Source organism: Hordeum vulgare, chromosome 2H, assembly GCF_904849725.1.
Source record: "Hordeum vulgare subsp. vulgare chromosome 2H, MorexV3_pseudomolecules_assembly, whole genome shotgun sequence".
Taxonomy (NCBI): domain Eukaryota; kingdom Viridiplantae; phylum Streptophyta; class Magnoliopsida; order Poales; family Poaceae; genus Hordeum; species Hordeum vulgare.
The window spans coordinates 554818809-554838214 of NC_058519.1; the positions used below are offsets into that span (position 1 = coordinate 554818809).

General features: G+C 53.1%; 1 protein-coding gene across 3 annotated transcripts in view; it reads right to left on the minus strand.

Moving 5' to 3' along the window:
- The window catches only part of LOC123427216 (endoribonuclease Dicer homolog 4), a 50374-nt gene extending 31429 nt beyond the window's left edge, over positions 1–18945 (minus strand). For 2 of the 3 annotated variants that reach the window (XM_045111211.1, XM_045111209.1), the window contains exons 1-4: positions 18726–18937; positions 17756–17933; positions 17483–17593; positions 17024–17164 (exon numbers count right to left, since the gene is read on the minus strand). In XM_045111211.1, the coding sequence (XP_044967146.1) occupies positions 17024–17164; positions 17483–17593; positions 17756–17933; positions 18726–18802 (507 nt within the window). In that variant the 5' untranslated portion in view covers positions 18803–18937. Of the gene's footprint in view, positions 1–17023; positions 17165–17482; positions 17594–17755; positions 17934–18725 lie in introns of all 3 variants that reach the window. The other variant, XM_045111212.1, reaches the window with a different exon arrangement.
- Positions 18946–19406: the final 461 nt, after the last annotated feature.

Consider the following 19406-nt stretch of genomic DNA (forward strand, 5'->3'; position numbering starts at 1 on the left):
TCACCGGGAGCTGAGCAGCCTAAGCCGGTAGCAGCAGCTGCTCCGACTGCCCCTAGTTACCTCCCTCCCTCCGGACTGTCGAGCAGCAGCTCGTCAGCAACAGCCTCCTCTTCACGCAACAGCCCCCCTGCAGCGAGCCATGTCTGCAGGTCGCTCTCAGCACACGGCTACCTCGAGCATACGGCGCCGGCAGGAGGCCGAGCGCGCCGTGGCAGAGGAGCGTGAGCGAGCAGCAGCTGCTGCAGCAGCAAGGGTGTCAGGGCTGGCTGCAGCGGAGCTGGCAGCAGCCAGAGCGGAGGTAGAAGCAGCCAGGGCGGAGGTAGAAGCAGCGGAGGCAGCACGTGAGGCTACAGCGGGTGCCAAGGCACTCCGCGTCGGCTCCGGCAGCTCCAACGGCTCCGCGCCTGCGGACGACGGTGCCGACGCAGACCGTGCCAAAGTGGCGCAAGAGCAGACAGCGCAGTGGGCAGCTGAGCACGCCCGCGCTCCAGGTGGAGGTGCGCACGGCGACGGCGGCTGCAACGACCAGGACCGCGGCCTCTACGAGGTCCGGACTGTGGTCAGGGATGTTGGTCCCAGTGTTGGGTGGCCTACCCTCACTAACACCAACTACGTCGAGTGGGCCGCGATCATGAAGATCAGGCTCCAGGTGCGGCGGCTGTGGGGGGCAGTCCAGGACAGCAACGTCGACCACCAAGAAGATCGACGGGCGCTGGACGCCCTCATCGCCGCAGTCCCGCCCGACATGCAGTTCTCGCTTTCCAACAAGCGGACTGCTAAGGAGGCTTGGGACGCCATCGCCGCGGCACACATCGGCAGCGACCGTGCTCGCAAGTCCACACTACAGGCACTTCGTAAGGAGTGGGAGAGCTTGGCTTTCAAGCCAGGTGAGGACGTTGATGACTTTGCTCTCCGTCTCAACACTCTACTGCAGAAGATGGTGAAGTTCGGCGATGCCACCTACACCGAGGAGAGAGTTGTCGAGAAGCTTTTCCGGTGCATTCCCGAGAAGTACAAGCAGATGGCTCGCTCGATCGAGTCTTTGCTGGACCTCTCCACGATGACGATCGAGGAGGCGATAGGTCGCCTCAAGGTCGTCGACACCGACGAGCCACAGCCTCCCTCGGGGCCCATCACCACCTGCGGGAAGCTGCTCCTAACTCGGGAGCAGTGGGATGCCAGCCTTGGTGACAAGAAGAAGGGGGAGCCTTCTTCCACGACGGGCAGCCGCAAGCGCGGCAAGGCGCGAAGGGGCGGCAAGGCACAAGGACGTGCCGAAGGTGACGCCCGCGGAGGCGCCAAGGACGGTGTCGCTGGCAAGCCCAAGCCGGCACAGGACAACAGCTGCCACAACTGTGGTCGGCTTGGCCATTGGGCCAATGAGTGTCGCCAACCACGACAAGGCCAGGCTCACGTCGCACAGGCGGCGGAGGAGGAGACGGCTCTGTTCATGGCGCATGCAAGCATCGAGCTACCTTCAGCGTCACCAGTCGCAAAGGCTCCCCTCCACCTCGACGAACCAAAAGCACACTCTTCTCGGCGATGGCTCCGGGAAGGACAAGACTGCGGGGTGGTGCCTCGATACCGGCGCCACCCACCACATGACCGGTCGAAGGGAATTCTTCGCCGAGCTCGACTCCGACGCGCGAGGCTCCGTCAAGTTTGGGGATGCCTCAGCTGTGGAAATTAAGGGCGTCGGCTCCGTCATCTTCACCACCAAGACGGGAGAGCACCGGCTGCTCACCGGTGTCTACTACATCCCCGCGCTAAGGAACTCCATCATCAGCTTGGGACAGCTGGATGAGAACGGCTCACGCGTGCTGATTGAGCATGGGGTCCTACGCATCTGGGATCGCCAGCGTCGCCTTCTCGCCAAGGTACCCAGAGGTGAAAATCGACTCTACGTCCTTGATGTGCAGGTGGCACAACCGGTCTGTCTCGCTGTCCGTCGGGACGACGAGGCGTGGCAATGGCATGAGCGCTTTGGGCACCTTCATTTTGAGGCCCTGAAGCGTCTAAGTGCCAAGGAGATGGTGCGAGGCCTGCCATGCCTCGACCATGTGGAGCAGTTCTGCGACATCTGTGTGCTGACGAAGCAGAGACGACTCCCCTTTCCCCAGCAGGCGAGTTTTCGGGCCAAGGAGAGGCTGGAGCTTGTGCACGGAGATCTGTGCGGCCCGGTGACGCCAGCCACACCAGGAGGTCGACGCTACTTCCTGCTGCTCGTCGACGACCTCTCTCGCTACATGTGTGCGTGATGGTCCTCGGCAGTAAGGGAGAGGCGTCGGACGCCATCAGGCGTGCGCAGGTTGCTGTGGAGGCGGAGAGCGGCCGCAAACTGCGCGTGTTGCGCACTGACAACGGTGGCGAATTCACGGCGGCTGAATTCGCGTCGTACTGCGCTGATGAGGGCATCCAGCGCCACTACTCCGCGTCGTACAGCCCGCAACAAAACGGCGTCGTCGAGCGGCGCAACCAGACGGTTGTAGGGATGGCTCGGGCTCTCCTCAAGCAGAGAGGGATGCCGACTGTTTTCTGGGGAGAGGCGGTGCTAACGGCCGTCTACATCCTCAACCGCTCGCCTACTAAGGCACTCGACGGCAGGACGCCGTACAAGGCCTGGCATGGGCGGAAGCCGGCGGTCTCTCACTTGCGGGTCTTTGGCTGCCTTGCGTTCGCCAAAGAGGTCGGCCACATCGGCAAGCTCGACGACAGGAGTACTCCGGGAGTCTTCATCGGCTATGCGGAGGGCTCAAAGGCCTACCGCATCCTCGACCCAGAGACACAGCGTGTGCGCACGGCGTGAGACGTCGTGTTCAACGAAGGGCGAGGGTGGAAGTGGGACAAGGCGGTGGACGACGGCTCGAAGCCGACGTATGACGACTTCATTGTCGAGTACGTCCACTTCAAGGAAGCTGGGGGAGCAAGCAGCTCCTCTTCGCCGAGCACGTCTACCCCAGCCCCCAAAACTACATCGACTCCGGTGCCTGCTACGCCGACGGCACCACAACCGGCGACGCCGCATACTCCAGCCCCGACAGTCACCACTCCGGGCTCGTCTTCATCAGCACCAGCTCACGCAGAGCACAACCCGATGAAGTTCGCTTCCCCGCTCACTCACGACGAGGAGCGCATCGACGCGTATCATAGCGGCGAACCGCTACGGTATCGTACGATGGATAATCTACTCGGCGACCAGCCGGTGCCGGGACTGGTGCCACGCGACCTGGAGGCGCAGCTACAACTCGCGTGTGAGGACGGCGAACCTCGGTCTTTTGCAGAGGCCGAGAAAGACGCGGCATGGCGCGCCGCGATGCAGTTGGAGATGGATGCGGTCGAGCAGAACCGCACCTGGGAGCTCGCTGACCTCCCTCGTGGTCACCGCGCAATCACCCTTAAGTGGGTGTTCAAACTGAAGAGGGATGGAGCCGGCGCCATCATCAAGCACAAGGCTCGCTTGGTGGCCCGAGGCTTCTTGCAGCAGGAAGGAGTCGACTTCGACGACGCTTTCGCTCCCGTGGCACGGATGGAGTCCGTGCGACTTCTCCTTGCGCTAGCTGCCCAGGAGGGCTGGCGTGTCCATCACATGGATGTCAAGTCGGCATTCCTCAACGGCGACTTGAAGGAGGAAGTCTATGTGCATCAACCACCGGGATTTGCGATCCCTGGCCAGGAGAGCAAGGTACTCCGCCTGCGTAAGGCTCTCTACGGCCTACGGCAGGCACCTAGGGCGTGGAACGCCAAGCTGGACTCCACGCTAAAGAAGATGGGCTTCGAGCAAAGCCCGCATGAGGCGGCCGTCTACCGACGGGGCAGTGGAGGAAATGCCCTGCTGGTGGGCGTCTATGTTGACGACTTGGTGATCACCGGCATCAAAGATGCAGAGGTGGCGGCGTTCAAGGAAGACATGAAGGCCACCTTCCAGATGAGTGATCTGGGGCTCCTCTCCTTCTATCTAGGGATCGAGGTGCACCAGGATCACTCCGGGATCACGCTTCGACGGTCCGCCTACGCCAAGCGCATCGTTGAGCTAGCTGGGCTCACCGACTGCCACCCAGCTCTCACTCCGATGGAGGAGAGGCTGAAACTGAGCCGCGACAGCACGACGGAGGAAGTGGACGCTACGCAGTACCGACGCCTTGTGGGGAGCCTTCGCTACCTCGCCCACACACGGCCGAACTTGGCATTCTCTGTCGGCTATGTCAGTCGGTTCATGGAGCGACCGACGTCGGAGCACCAGCAGGCAGTGAAGAGGATCGTCCGCTACGTGGCAGGGACCCTCGACCACGGCCTCCACTACCCTAGGTGTCCGGGGGCGGCACACTTCGTCGGGTACATCGATAGCGACCACGCCGGCGACATCGACACCAGCAAGAGCACGAGCGGGATCCTCTTCTTCCTCGGCAAGTGTCTCGTGAGCTGGCAATCGGTCAAGCAGCAGGTGGTGGCCCTGTCCAGCTGTGAGGCCGAGTACATAGCGGCCTCCACCGCCTACACTCAGGCGCTCTGGCTCGCTCGACTACTTGGTGATCTCCTCGTCCGAGACACCAGAACGGTGCCGCTCCTGGTGGACAGCAAGTCCGCCCTGGCCCTGGCAAAGAACCCCGTTTTCCACGAACGGAGCAAGCACATCCGACTGAGGTATCACTTCATCCGCAGCTGTTTGGAAGAAGGGAGCATCGAGGCGAGCTACATCAACACCACGGACCAGCTCGCAGACCTGCTCACCAAGCCTCTTGGGAGGATCAAGTTCCTCGAACTCTGCTCCAGGATTGGGATGATTCGACTCTCCCACAAGACGACGTACAAGACTTAGGGGGAGAATGATGGATAAGTCTATGTACTATGGTCTTTGTGGGGCTGCAGCACATGGTCCTTGTGGCTGTTAGGATAGAATCCTTGACCATCAAGGACTGGCAGTTAGGATAGCATCTTAGCAGCATCTTAGACTAGCATCTTAGCATATGCTTGGCTGGCTAGCAGCCTATAAATATGTATCCTCAACCCCTCAGGTTGGCAATGGCATTGTGTGAGAAATAAACCAACGAAAATTGTCCCAACTCTCCTAGTGTCATCCACAACTATCAATGCTCAGGCTCAAAGGTCTAACACTCCCCACGTGTCGGCCCTGCAGCCCGTCACTTCACCGCCAAGGCCCATGCAAGCTGCTGGACCGGTGCAAGACCAAATCCTGTCTTCACCCTCGTCGCCCCCTCCTCAGCTCACTGTTAGGGGGCCCATCGAGGACTGCGTTGCCATGCGCTCGGCCCCCAACCGCTTCGCCTCGCCGCCGGTTACCTTTCGTCGCCCCAGGGAACGTAATACTGCCGACGTGCACTGGACCCTCGGGGATTTCCTTGCTGCCGCCACGAAACAAATTGCTGCCTCTCTCCCCACGCCGGGGAAGAGGCACCCCCGACGTCCACTGAGCTTCTCCGTCCCTCGCCGCGGCCGCTCTGCCTCCACTGCCAAATCCCCTGGAGCGGCGCCGCCCACTGCCGAAAGGAGGGCACAGGTGCAGGTCTTGCGCACACTCGGGATCATTGGCATCGACCAGCGGATCACTTCCGCGGAGATGCGCGCATATGATGGCATCTTCGCCGCGCCCATCCCGCTCGACGTGCTCGCGGCTATGGCCGCGCTGATTGATCGAAAACTACCAGAGGGACTTTGTCGTCTGACGAGCACCGCTGCGACCGCTGCCGGCGCCGGCGAGACTTAGCCCCTGCGCTGCAATCTCCGACCGTCGATCCTGTTGTTTATGGATCACGGCCCTAAGATTGTAGTTTGGAACGTCCGCGGCTTAAACTCTCGCGTTCGATGTTACGTTGTTAGATCGCTGATCGAGACTACGGGTGCGACCATTGCCTGCTTCCAGGAAACAAAAATGGATTTGATTTGCTCGTCGGTGCTTCTCGATACACTGGGGTCTGAGTTCGACGATTACGTATACCTGCCGGCATTAGGTACGCGCAGAGGCATCCTCCTCGCTTGGAAGAGCCGGTCTGTGAGCATCACAGACCCAACGTTCTCTACGAACGCGCTCACCGCTAAGGTTGCTCTTGGCACGGCCACGCCCTGGTGGTTGACGGTCGTATATGGCCCGCAGGATGAGGCGGCAAAGGTCGCGTTTCTCCAGGAACTCCGCGACATCCGCGCCGGCTGCCCTGGGCCATGGATGCTTTGCGGTGACTTTAATCTGATCTACCGCGACGAGGACAAAAATGACGGCAATCTCCATCGGCGCATGATGGGCAGATTCCGACGGGTGATCAATGAGCTCGCGCTGAAGGAAGTATATCTCAACGGGCGCCGCTACACTTGGTCGAATGAGCAGTCCCCCCCACCCTCGTGCACCTCGATAGAGTCTTATGCACCTCGGATTGGGAGGAAGCACATGCTGCGTGTCACCTTCGTTGCCTGGCTTCGGTCGTTTCCGATCACAGCCCGCTATTGCTGGACTGTTCCCCCGTGCCTGCCGCTCAACATCGCTTCCGCTTCGAGGATCTCTGGTTGCGGCTCAACGGCTTCAAGGACACGGTCCACGTTGCCTGGAATTCGGTCACCCATGCTGACCCATTCCACCGTCTGATGTTGCGGCTCCAGGCAACGGCGCGGTCGCTGACTAGTTGGAGCTCTCGATCTGTCGGGAACATCAGAAGCAAGCTCGCCATCTCTCGTGAGCTCATCTCACGGTTCGACAAGGCGCAAGAGGATAGGCTGCTATCACCCCATGAGGAGTGGCTCCGTAAGTAGCTCAAAATCTCATACCTCGGACTCGCCTCTATGGAGCGCACGTTAGCACGCCAGCGTGCCCGTTTGGCATACCTGAAGGACGGCGATGCCAATACCGCCTTCTTCCATCGGCAGTGCTCTTATCGCCGGCAGAAGTCCAGGATCCTTGGGCTCGCCGTGGAGGGCCACCTGATCACCGAGCAGGAAGGCCTCGCCCAGGCAGCCTACGAGCACTACGACGCCCTCCTGGGCACCACCCTCGACCGCGAACGCACCTTGGAACTGTCGGAGCTGATCGTGCCCACGGACCTGGAGGACCTAGACCTGCCTTTCAGCGCCGACGAGATCTGGGCGGCGATTAAGCGCCTGCCTGCGCGTAAGGCGCCAGGGCCGGATGGCTTCACCGCAGAGTTCCTGCGGGCCTGTTGGAGCACGGTTAGACAAGACTTCTTCGACGTCTTCCAGCAGTTGTTTGAGCTACGAGGCAGGGGCTTTGCTAGCCTGAACCAAGCGCTGCTCTCCCTGCTGCCCAAGCGAGCCGGCGCCAATACGCTCAATGATTTCCGGCCCATTAGCCTGATCCATCTTGTGGCCAAGATCTTCGCCAAGGTCCTCTCGCTGCGCCTCACCCCAAAACTCGATGGACTGGTTAGCAAGAGTCAGGATGCTTTCATCACTGGTCGAAGCCTCCACGACAATTTCATCCTTGTCAAGCATTCTGCGAGGTTGCTACACCAGCTCGGAGCCCCGAGGATCCTGCTCAAGCTGGACCTGGCGCGCGCGTTTGACTCCCTGTCCTGGCCCTTCCTATTCGAGGTCCTGCGGGGATACGGCTTTGGCAACAGATTCTTGGAGTGGATAGCCATCCTCCTTTCATCAGCAAGCACGCGAGTCCTGATGAACGGTGAGCCCGGCCCCCCTATATGGCACCGTCGAGGGCTCCGTCAAGGAGACCCCCTCTCTCCGCAACTGTTCGTGCTCGCCGTAGACACACTCGGACGACTAATCCGAAGGGCCATCGAAGTTGGTGTTCTGGCACGGCTACACCCTGCGAGGTCAATCCCCGCGGTGTCGCTATATGCCGACGACGTTGTGCTCTTCTGCCACTGTTCCGCACACGACACAAGGGCTGTGCGGGAGATCCTGAAGCTGTTCGGATCAGCTTCTGGCCTGATGGTGAACTACACCAAAAGCACGGCAACTCGGTTGCACTGCGACGACGACACAGCCACTGCCGCCATCGCCAACCTGGGTTGCCCCATCACCCAGCTCCCGCTCACCTACCTCGGGATCCCCCTCACAATAAGGCGTCCCTCGGCCGCCCAGCTTCAGCCCCTTGTGGATAGGATCGCCGATCGCCTGCCAGCTTGGAAGGCGGGGCTGATGAACAAGCCTGGACGCCTTGCCCTGGTCAAATCCGTCCTGGGAGCCATCCCCGTGCACCAGCTCCTAGCATACGCGCCGCCGCGTAAGACGCTTCGTCAGATCAAAAAAATCGAGCGCGGATTCTTGTGGGCTGGTCGACGTGCAGCCAATGGCGGCCAATGCCACGTTAACTGGCGCCGCGTCTGCCGGCCTTTGCAGCACGGTGGCCTTGGCGTGCAAGACCTGGAACGCGCCGGCCTTGCCCTTCGCCTCCGCTGGCTCTGGTTCTCCCGCACAGACCCCGAGCGTGCCTGGCATGGCCTAGACTTGCAGTCCTCCTCCGAGGAACGCGCGCTCTTCTTCGCCTCTACCTTCATGACCGTCGGCAATGGCAACGTTGCCCGCTTCTGGGAGGACCGATGGCTTAATGGCAGGTCCGTCTGCGAACTAATGCCCCAGTTGTACGCATGCATACCGAAAAGACGGCGCAAGATCAGGACAGTGGCTGAGGGTCTCCTTGGCAACTCCTGGGCCCGAGACATTCTCGGAGTTCTAGGCATCCACGAGATAGGCCAATACTTGCAGCTCTGGCAACTTGCCCAGCAAGTCACGCTCTCAACCGAGCCAGACAGGCTAACTTGGAAGTGGACGTCCAACGGCATCTACACCGCGCATTCTGCCTACCTAGCAACATTCCAGGGCTCCACAACGTGCTCCTCTTGGAAGCTTATATGGAAGAATGGGGCTCCCCCAAAGGTCAAATTCTTCCATTGGCTGGCCTGCCAGGACCGTGCTGGACAGCGGAGCGCCTCGCGCGCCACGGAATGCAGCACCACCCCTGATGCCTGCTCTGGGATCAAGCCCCAGAAACGATGCGCCACCTAATGCTAGAATGCCCATTTGCTCGCCAAACTTGGCATGAGATCCTTGCCTGGCTCAGGATGACAGCCACCCCACCAGACCATGAGGCCTCACTCATGGACTGGTGGCTGCGGGCCAGGCAGAATACGCCGAAGTCGCTGCACAAGGGCCTCGCGTCCGCCACCCTCCTCGTGCCATGGATGACCTGGAAACACCGCAACGCTTGCGCCTTTGAAGGGGCCCAGCCTTCCTCGCTGCAGCTGCTCAACAACACCAAGGAGGAGGCCACTGCCTGGGCCAACGCGGGCGCCCGTGGACTTAGAGTAGTTCTCCCACAGACCTGGGATGTCCACTAAGTTCTATCGTTTTTGCTTTGTAACTGGTGCCTCCTAGGAGGACATGTAACCCAAACTCTGCCTTTTCAATGATAAAAACACAAATGTCATTTGCGCTTTCTCGAGAAAAAAAAGGTATATGATTTCCTGAAATAACGTTACTAATGTAGAATTCCTGAAACATGTTTTTCAGATTGCAAGTTCTGCCGTTCACTGAATTTGTTAAGCAATACTCCTTGAAAGCTGTCATTTTAGACATAGGTAGGGTCAAACTTTCGAAACTCTGACTACTATATTTCACAATAAAAATATATTCGGAACAGATACTTGAAAACCATATATGCCTACAGCTGTCTCAGTAAGTATCTACAGAATATACAATTTTGCTAGGTTCAATGGAAATACTCGCAATGCAAATTAGTGGTGCGAGTGTAGTTTAGACGGTGCAAATGTAAAGCCATATTGCAATGCAAAACTGGCATCTTCTAGGAAACTAAAGGGGTAGTATTCAACACATGTTAGCAGTCATTCAATTTCTGCATTAATTAACTGCTTATTGTAATTAAAGATCAACTGGTTGTTCCAACTTCCAACGAGCAACGTGGTAAGACTGAATATCTGCATGACACTGATACTGTTTGATGATGAGATGACGACAAAGAAACAGGAAACGAGTGGTCATCAGATTAATGGTCCAGAATACAACCAAGCCAGCTCATGAGCGTTTCTTCTCTCCACCAGGTCGAAGCCAACCTCCCACGCCTCCCACCAGTCCGACTGGTGCCGGTTGCACCGCTGCCTCGGCCCCTCAACGCCGCGCACTCCCCTTCGGCTCCACCAAGGCTGATGCCCACCTGGTGTTGGTCAACATGTCGTCGTCCTCAAGGTCAGTCTGGCTGCCCTCACATCTCCAACAACCTCCCTTTCCACGATTCATGACGCCTCCCTACGCCTGGACGTCGCCTCTTGGCTCAGATTGGGCATACACTGAGACGCCGCCCTCCTACATTGCCTCTCATCAGCTCCGCCGCTCCGGTGACCTCCATTGTCTACTGGCCATCCCTGGTTGACGGCTTCCTCGCACCTTTTCCTCCTTGCTCATGTCGCACCTCTATAGCAAAGGACAACTCATAGGACTGATCGCATGTTGACTCACACGCGGCTCTCCCTACAATGCTTTCCTAGTGCTGTTGCATGGCCCGTACAGGGCCCCTTGGCAGATTAGTTCTTCACCAAAAAAATTAACAAACGGCAGGTACAATGTCATCATCAGATATCCTTTCTCTCCTGCGCTATCCGATGATTCTTAACGGTGGTCATTTCATTGACTCATTCTCGCACATTCACCATCCATCGGTGTCGGGTGCTCGTTCGCTAGTTGTTCTTTACTGCTCCTCGTTGGCATCTCACCTGCACAGCCCCTCCTACAGACATGATGACTCCTGCTTTATTGGCTCGTGTGTCCTTCCTAGATTCTTAGCTTATTAATTTCCCATTGTGTCCACCAAGTCCGCTGCTCTTCCGTGTTTATCTGTCATGCTAGTCACCAAACGTTTATCTGTCAGCCTTCTTTTGTAGTCCTTGTCCTTTTATGTACACTTTACAGCCTTTCCGGTCCTGGTTGTATTCTGTAGGACTTTTGTGGCTTCCATTTGCATTGTCATCGATGTATTCCCATTCTCTTGCCGTCAAGATTCTTTCACCGCCTGTTTCTTAGGCTATGATATTTTGTGTAATGCTTCATTTCCTTGATGTGTCGTCTTCTTAGACCCATCTTCCCTTGATATTTATCTTGTATCTTCTCGTGATGGGTTGTCTTCCTCTGACGGGTCATCCTCTAAATACCCTCCTTTAGCTCAACCGTTTTTTAAGACTTCATGCTACGATGACGCTATGAAGACGGAGATGTTCGATTTCAAATAATATTTGTTTTTGTGTTCTATTTCTTCAAATGCAATGCTAGTCATTGTTTGGGGGGGGGGGGGGGGGGATAAGGAGTGTGCTAGTACTGGTCTAGGTTTGTATACCTATTCGTGTCAGTCTAGATTCTCTTCCTTGTACTCCATGTCTATTGTACTATATGTTTGCCCCATGGGCTATGCAATACAACCAAGTTGCATCGATAACACGATAGACAAGTGGTGAATAGAAGCCACATCAAGAAGAGTGCGGACACTGGTCATGTGGGCCACAGGAGCAAACGTCTCTTTATAGTCATGACCATGCTACTGATGTAAGCCACGAGCCACAAGACAAGCCTTGTAATGCTCAAGAGAACCATTAGAGCGAGCCTTAACTTTGTCGGCCCACTTGATGGGACGAACACGGGAGGAAAGGAAACAAGTAGTGTTGTAAAAAAAGTTTGAACTCCATGAACTATTTGAGTTCGACTCACTTTTGGATCGGCTCGAGCTCGGCATGAGCCCTAAATGAGTCGAGCTTGAGCTTCGGGTCAAGCTCACGAGCTTATCAAGCTAGAGCTTGGATAGTTCAACAAGGCTTGTTTGGAGGTAATTTTGACTGAGCTGAGCTTGAGCCTACTCAAGCTTGCTTGAACTAAAATCATTTTTTTTATTTTGTGAACATTATTTTGTTATAGTGCAAACTTGTTCGAGTCGAGTTCAAGCCTACCCGAGCTTCGTTGAGCTCACTGTATTTTTATATGCGGGAACAGTGATGGTGCATAAACCCGTCGGTACCCTGGTAGGGTACAAACGTGTCTGGAAGTACCAGATCTAAGGGCCCACGAAGAGTTTACCTAGGTTCGGGCCTCCGGGAAGGAGTAACACCCTAAATCCTGCTTTGTGTTTGTATTCATGGTGGGATACCTCGGGCGAGGTTACAATGAGGGCTGGAGTATGAGTCTACCAAGAGTATGGTTCTACAGATGTAGATGGGAATGAAAGCCCTTAGCCCCCACATTTTACATGAGGTAGATCCAGTCTAGCCGCCGCCATATTGACTTGGGGACCAAGATAGTCTCTTGATGCATATTTGATCCTCCGGACTCCTTATTACCAGATTGTTGGTGGGCCTCCTGGGCCCCATGGCAGACCTGTTGTCGGGATCCCCTTTGAGAAGCCATCCCTGGTGTATTACAACGTTAGTAGCCCCCGAGCGTGTTTGGAGTTGGAGTTCCTTGGTCTTCAGGAAAGAGAAACCCATGCAAGCTCCTTGTCTCTTTGTTGGTTATTAGGGCTTGTCCTTCAGTAGCTCAGCCTTGAAGGACCCTTCGGGCCTGACAATGCGAGACATTCGAGATGCCATATTTGTTCATTTGGGGGGGGGGGGGGATCTGCGGGGCTTGTCTGAGCCGATGTAGCCCCAAAGTGTTGTAGCATGGAGGCTCCTTGGAAGTCGCGGCATCGCAGATTGAGGTCTGATGTCAGGTTTTCGGTGAATGGGAAAGTCACGAGCCAGCCCATCGTGTCTTGTCATATCATGAAGGAGGACCGTTGAGGCACCCATCGGTTTCGCATCGAAATGATGATGGTGCCTAAATCCCCCTGCCCACATCTATGAATGGGAAACCATAGAGGATGTGGAACACGTGGCATGCCGCAAAACTAATCGATTCGGTTCACTACAACAGTTAAAGGGGAAAAGCGAAAATCCTCTTCTGAGCCCGGGCTCATCTGCTCCCGCTCACGAAAAAAATCAAAAGAAATACTAGAAAAATTCAAAAAATTCCAATTTTTTGTGTGGTAGATAATTTGATGTGTGAGGTCCGCTCCAAATTTCAACTTATTTGGACATCTGAGCAGCTCTCAGCAAAAAAGACAAATCGGGTCAGAAAAGATCGTGAACACAGTCAACCTTTTTCACACACCCAGATTTGTTTTTTTGCTGAGAGCTGCTCAGATGTCCAAATAAGATGAAATTTGGAGCGGACCTCACGCATCAAATTATCTACCACACAACAAAAATTGGAATTTTTTGAATTGTTCTAGTATTTCTTTTGATTTATTTTGCGAGCTGGGGTGCAGATGAGTCCGGGAGCAGAAACGCCCCTCTCGGGGAAAAGAGGGTAATTTCCTCCTCCACTTCCAATCTCACCCTTCTACCTTCCTGCCTTCTCCTCCATTGCTACACACCCACAACTCGCACCTTTTTCCCCTTTCCTCAAACTCAAAGAGATGGCCAAAGGCAGGTTTGATAGCGGTCAAACAGGCAATCAAAGCACGGCCCAGGCGGTCCCATGGAGCTTCGCTCGCGGTCTAATACGTGCTCAATGCGCACTATTGAAGTCCCATGGAGCTCAATGTTCACCTCCATGCTACTGGTGGTGACCCCTTGTCTAATCCGACGTCTTATCATCATCTTGTTGGGAGTCTTATCTATCTAGCTATCACTCGTCCGAATATCTCTTATCCAATCCATATTTTAAGTCAGCTCCCAATTCGATTCACTACAGTCACCTCCTTCGTGTTCTCAGATATTTTGTGGCACAATCTCCCCCATCTGTTCTTTCCCCGCTCTGGTTCATTACGGCTTCATGCCTATTCGGATGCTACATGGGCTAGTGATCCCTCGGACCGTCGTTCACTTTCTTCTTACTGTGCTTTTCTTGGTGGTTCTCTCATTGTCGGGAAGACGAAGAAACAGACTGCACTTTCCCATTCAAGTGCAGAGGTTGAGTTGTGAGTTATGACTCTTTTAACAACAAAGGTGACTCGGGCATGGTGGTTACTTCAGGAGTTTGGCGTTTCTGTCACTACACCTACTCTACTCTACACCCACTGTGATTTGCTCTAACAACCCTATGAAGCATGAGCTCACCAAGCATATTGGTGTTCATGCCTCTTTCATGCGCACTGGTGTGTAGGATCAGGTTATTGCTCTTTAGTATGTGCCTTTCAAGTTACAGTTGGCAGATTTCTTTACGAAGGCCCAGACTAGAGCACATCATGGCTTCTATCTCTCCAAACTCAGTGTTGTTGACCCACCATGAGTTTGAGGGGTGTTAGAATTATATATTTAGCCATGTACCCCTTTGTATTTTCCCTGTTCTATAAGTTTTTTTTTGCTTATCGTATCATACATGTACATGTATATATACTGGCCTAGGGCCACCTACATGTGTATACAGCCACCTTGTAGTTCATAAACCTTTTGGTGGTAAACAACGACAACATCATCACCAACCTTGGCAGCAACAATCTCAGGCCGAGTGGCACCCGGGACAAGAGTTGATAGTGTAGGCTCGACAGGAGGAACATGACACAACAGACAGGAGACCTCACTGAAGAGAACACCCAAGAGACAAATACCACGCAAGTGAATGCGCATGCGGGCGAAGAACTATGTGGTAGTTAACACTTTGAAATTCATCGGGCAATGAGGGGTGGAAACGAAGCCCTACGACGAAGACATCACATTTTTTTCTAGAATAGAGCAAAGCTGGCTCGACTCGATCTGAGAATGGAGACACATGTAGTGGGGCTCGCTTGGCCACCGGAGAAGATATGCGGGTGGGAAGGGAGGGCAACAGTGGCCGGTAAGGTTGCAACGTGAGGAACGGCCTGATCGATAGACAAAGATGACGCAAGAATCGCAACGGTCATGCGAAGGCGAGCGAAGTCAATGGAACATGCCAGGTCAAGTAGGGTGTCGAGGGCTTCGAGGAGAAAATTGCATCCGCTGGTGTGAAGGCGGGAACGGCCTGGAAGTGACGATGATGTATAAGGAAAGCAAACAACAAGAGGCTTGATTTGGATGAGGCGCGAGCTAGGCAAGGTGATATTAGTGATGCCTTTATCTACGACTAGGATGGCCCCTTCCGGGAGTGATGTGGAAAGCAATGATGACGAGGTGGAGATCAGACAAAACTGATAAGAGAATAGAAAAACAAGGTTGAAACTGATCCAAGTATGAGTTGAGGCCGCAGAGAAAAAAACTCTAGGCCTTGTACCATGCCGAGAAATATGCAATGTATACTCCCATGAGACCATGGGCTATATATACACAGGATATTACATCGCTAATATATACTCCCTCCATTCCTAAATATAAGACCTTTTAGAGATTTCACTATGGACTACATACAAAGTAAAATGAGTGAATCTACACTGTAAATTATATCTATATACATCCGTATGTAGTCCCTAGTGGAATCTCTAAAAGGTCTTATATTTAGGAACGGATGGAGTACAAGTCTAATATGTATAACTTACTACACATACTCTCGTAGTTACATGAATGTTAGTGCTTCTTTGAGTGGGGGAATCTTCTAGGAATTTTGGAGGATTTCAATCCATAGGAACCTCATATGGATTGCATCCATAAGCCCCAATTTCATAGGATTTCGAGCAAAAGGATATATCTGGTTAAAATTCTCCTTTGTACCTTGCATACACCTTCTCTCAAGTCTCAATATTCTCACAAGATGCCTATGGAACATTCAAAGAGTATGTTGCAAATTCCTATGCTTCGACTTCCAATAGGATTCAAGAAGTGGTGACACTATAATCCTATGTTTTTCCTATACTTGTCATTTGAGAATCATGCGATCCAACGAGGGACATTTCTTTATTATGTACTCCCTCGGTCCCAAAATAAGTGTCTCAACTTTAGTACAAAGTTGAGAGACTTATGTTGGGACGGAGGGAGTATATGTTATGTGTGTATTGTTGGAGATACATGCAAGAGTCAATCATAATGATGATTATAATTTTGTGAGTTCATGATTCAATGCACAACATGTTCCTTGAAAAATATCAGTAAGACGGATAGTCATTCTACCGTATGGATGTCATAAACATGACTAGGTATATGCAGGCCCTAGGGCCCATGGAGCTCACCAACCTAGTTCGGATATGTTCCTAGTTCCTAGAAGGAAGCCTTGTGGGTACTTGGAAAGAGACCACGAGTCCTACTCGTGAATGGTCTAGAATCCTACTTGTGCATAGAGGGGGATGCCTACTAGAAGGAGATGAGGCCACCCGCCACACTATAGGTATATAAAGGAGGCGAAGACCGCGAAAGAGGGGCAACTTGATCATTTCCACAAGAGACGGAACCCTAGAGATCTAGAGTGCATTATCTAGTTCGTCTGTAGTAGTCATCCGGTTGCATATCAACTCGACAAATTCCCTCATTGTGACAACAATTGTACTCCCATCTCGAGATATAATCCAAGCAAAGCAAGAGTAGGGCCATTAACCGTCTCGAGAGGGGTTTAACATAGGCAAATCGTTGTCTAGTGATCCCAGGTGGCCCGACCGTAACTCCACGGCCAAACAAATCATGTACAAACATTGTATTGTTGTGAGGCATCAACATAATTATCCTTGAAAAGTATGGATGACAAGTATTTGACTTGTTTGTGTTATCTTAATAATCATAGTTGAATGTGATCCTTAGTTGGTAAACATACAAGGACACATATGGCGACCAACATATGTATTGGTTAATGACCAAATATATGGAGATATTAAACCAATAACATAGACATGTTATTTTCATTTAGTTCTCCATTTATTAGAAACATAACCAACAAGCATGAATTCTCCCATCAGCATGCACCAAACAATTTAAGCTCCAATAGTATTTTATTAACAACTGTGGCATGTGGATGTAGTTTTATTGAGACGAGTTCAAGTGCAAAGAAAATTCAATGATGCAATGCTACCATTGGGTGGCCAAGAAATGACAACCTAATTATTCCATCATATGAAGATAGTCTGTGCATTGCAAATTGTATTGCAGGAAGAAGATCTTGACACTACCTTCATAATTTGTGCATATGGGTGCCGCTTATGCGCTTGTGCATGATGGCATTCATCGAATATCAGAAGTGCAATTGAGTCCATCTTGATGAAACAATGCCGCAAACTATGCAACAAAATCTGGGGAGTCATTACAAGAACCTGCAGTGGCATAGGAAGTGATACAAATTAGGTGCAAAACTATGCAAAGAGTAGAACAGAACTCTTATCATATTTTGGCAAAAACGGATGCACAGATTATTAGACTGATGGGTCTATTGTTTATATGTACGCAGAATTAGACCACTAATTCAGAAGAAATTACAAGGGTGTGTTCAATAATCTCTGGGTAGAAGTTTGCTAAGAAGTACTCAGGCGTCATAACCTAATTTATGATAATGCAAATAGCTCCCTACAACATTTTCCAAGCTGGAAAATCATTGTGATTGACCTGCAAGGAGAATGTCGAGCAAACCTTACCTCAGATTCCCCCATCTCTGTCTCCCAGTCCCCGTGATCTCTTGGGTTTTTACCATCACCGTAGTAACTTTGAACTCTGAAATTGGTGGAATTAGCAATCACCGTTGCTTGCTGTAAAAAAGTAGAGCAGTTTTGTTTTCAGAGAAGAAGAGCAATTAATAAACATGTACAGTTGTGCTCAGTCATAACCTAGAGAGAAATTATGCAGTCGCGTGCCCAATTACACAACTTATCCTAAAAATGTGATGTGTGCAAAGTTGGACAGTAATCTACCTGGAGAACAAGGGGGACTGTTGGGGCTAGGAAGATGCAGACATCACGTCTGGGTTTGCGGATGAGATGGCCAAGTTCGTAAATGAGCAGCACGGCTATATGGGTCTTCCCGCATCCAGTGCCTAGGTACACTATGATGTTCTCCCCGAGAGCCCTCTTGCAGAGATCCAACTGATACCTAAAGCACAAGATATAATGTTGTTACCGAAAATCTGTATAATGAAACAGAGTAAGATATAATGTTGTTATCCGACTTGGGTATAGTTTAATGACACAGTGTAATCATTGATCAACAAAAGCTTTGTAACACACCACCAATTGTTCATCTCATGATACTTGACAAATAAAGGCGAGTAGCAGAAACTACAGCACTGGAGATTCTATCAAAGAAAAGGATGGCCTTCCTTGCCAGACTAAAGATGTGGGGTACTACAGAGACACCAGGAATTCTCGGTCAATTATTAGTCCATTTATTCATCGGCATTTTCTTTTAACAGGCGCCCTGCATTGTCAAGGTGTAACTGCGACAGGTTTGATGTGCCCCATCTACCGCTACCACAGAAACTGAAGAGCGACACGTGGGAAGGATAGCAGAGCTTCCCCAAAGCAAGTCTCCGAGAGGATCGAATCGTAGAGATTAAGAACGGGGATGGCTTTGCGAACAACTAATTCACGGAGCATTAAACTGTGCAATAGATCACGATTGAACCGGAAACACTTTAGAATTAAACACAGCTGATGGGTCATCTAATCAGATAAATCAACACCAAGTGACTAGAGAGCATGAACTGCTAAAATCTAACATTATATATAATCACAGGGGTGACTGACTGACTCTGGTTCCGCTTCGAAGCCCCGCTGCATGGCCCCAAAACAAATCCGCAACAAACGAGACACCGCGGAATCGCAGAAAATGGGGAGGGGAGGGGAGGACGAGGAGGGCGCGGTCGGTCAGGGGCAGGGCGCTTACTTGCGCGCGATCGTCCTCGGGTCCTTGGGCACGGGGTCCTCCCCCGCGCCCGCCGCCGCGGTGGAGACGTCGCCCATGGCGGAAGCTTCGCGCGGAAGCAAGGCTCCGTCTCTCCGCGTCTCGCCGCGGGGCGCAACTGCTGGGCGCCGCGGAGGAGGCTGCAAAGCGAGGGGAGAAGGACTGGTGTGAGAGGACGAGGGGTCCGTCAGCTAGACGGGGACGCGTAAAGCGCACATGGTGATGAAGGGGAGGGTAGGGAACGGGGGCCGAGCGGGTCGTGTCGAGTCGAAAGTGGAAAGGGTTTCTGGCGGAGCACGGGAGGGCGCAGCGGACGCGTGGGTCCGTCCGCGCCCGCTGACGGCTGGGGCCACAGGCACGACGGGACGCAGGCAGGACGGAGACGGGACTGTCATTGGGGCTCTCTCCTCGTCCTCGCAGGGCGTACGTGCGTGCACTGCAATAGATGCGGTGCAGGCGGTACAGCACGAGACGACGCACGCAGTCGGGATCTAGCCCGTGGGCCGTGCGGGTGCGAGGAGTCGTCCGGGCCCAGGTGACCAGTGTCATGCGTGCGAGAAACTCGGGGAGGCCGGTACAAGTCCAGCGCCTCGATGTCGCTGGCTTGAATGCGAGTAAAAAAAAAACAAATTAAGGAAGCTTGAATGCGAGTAGATGGTTCCG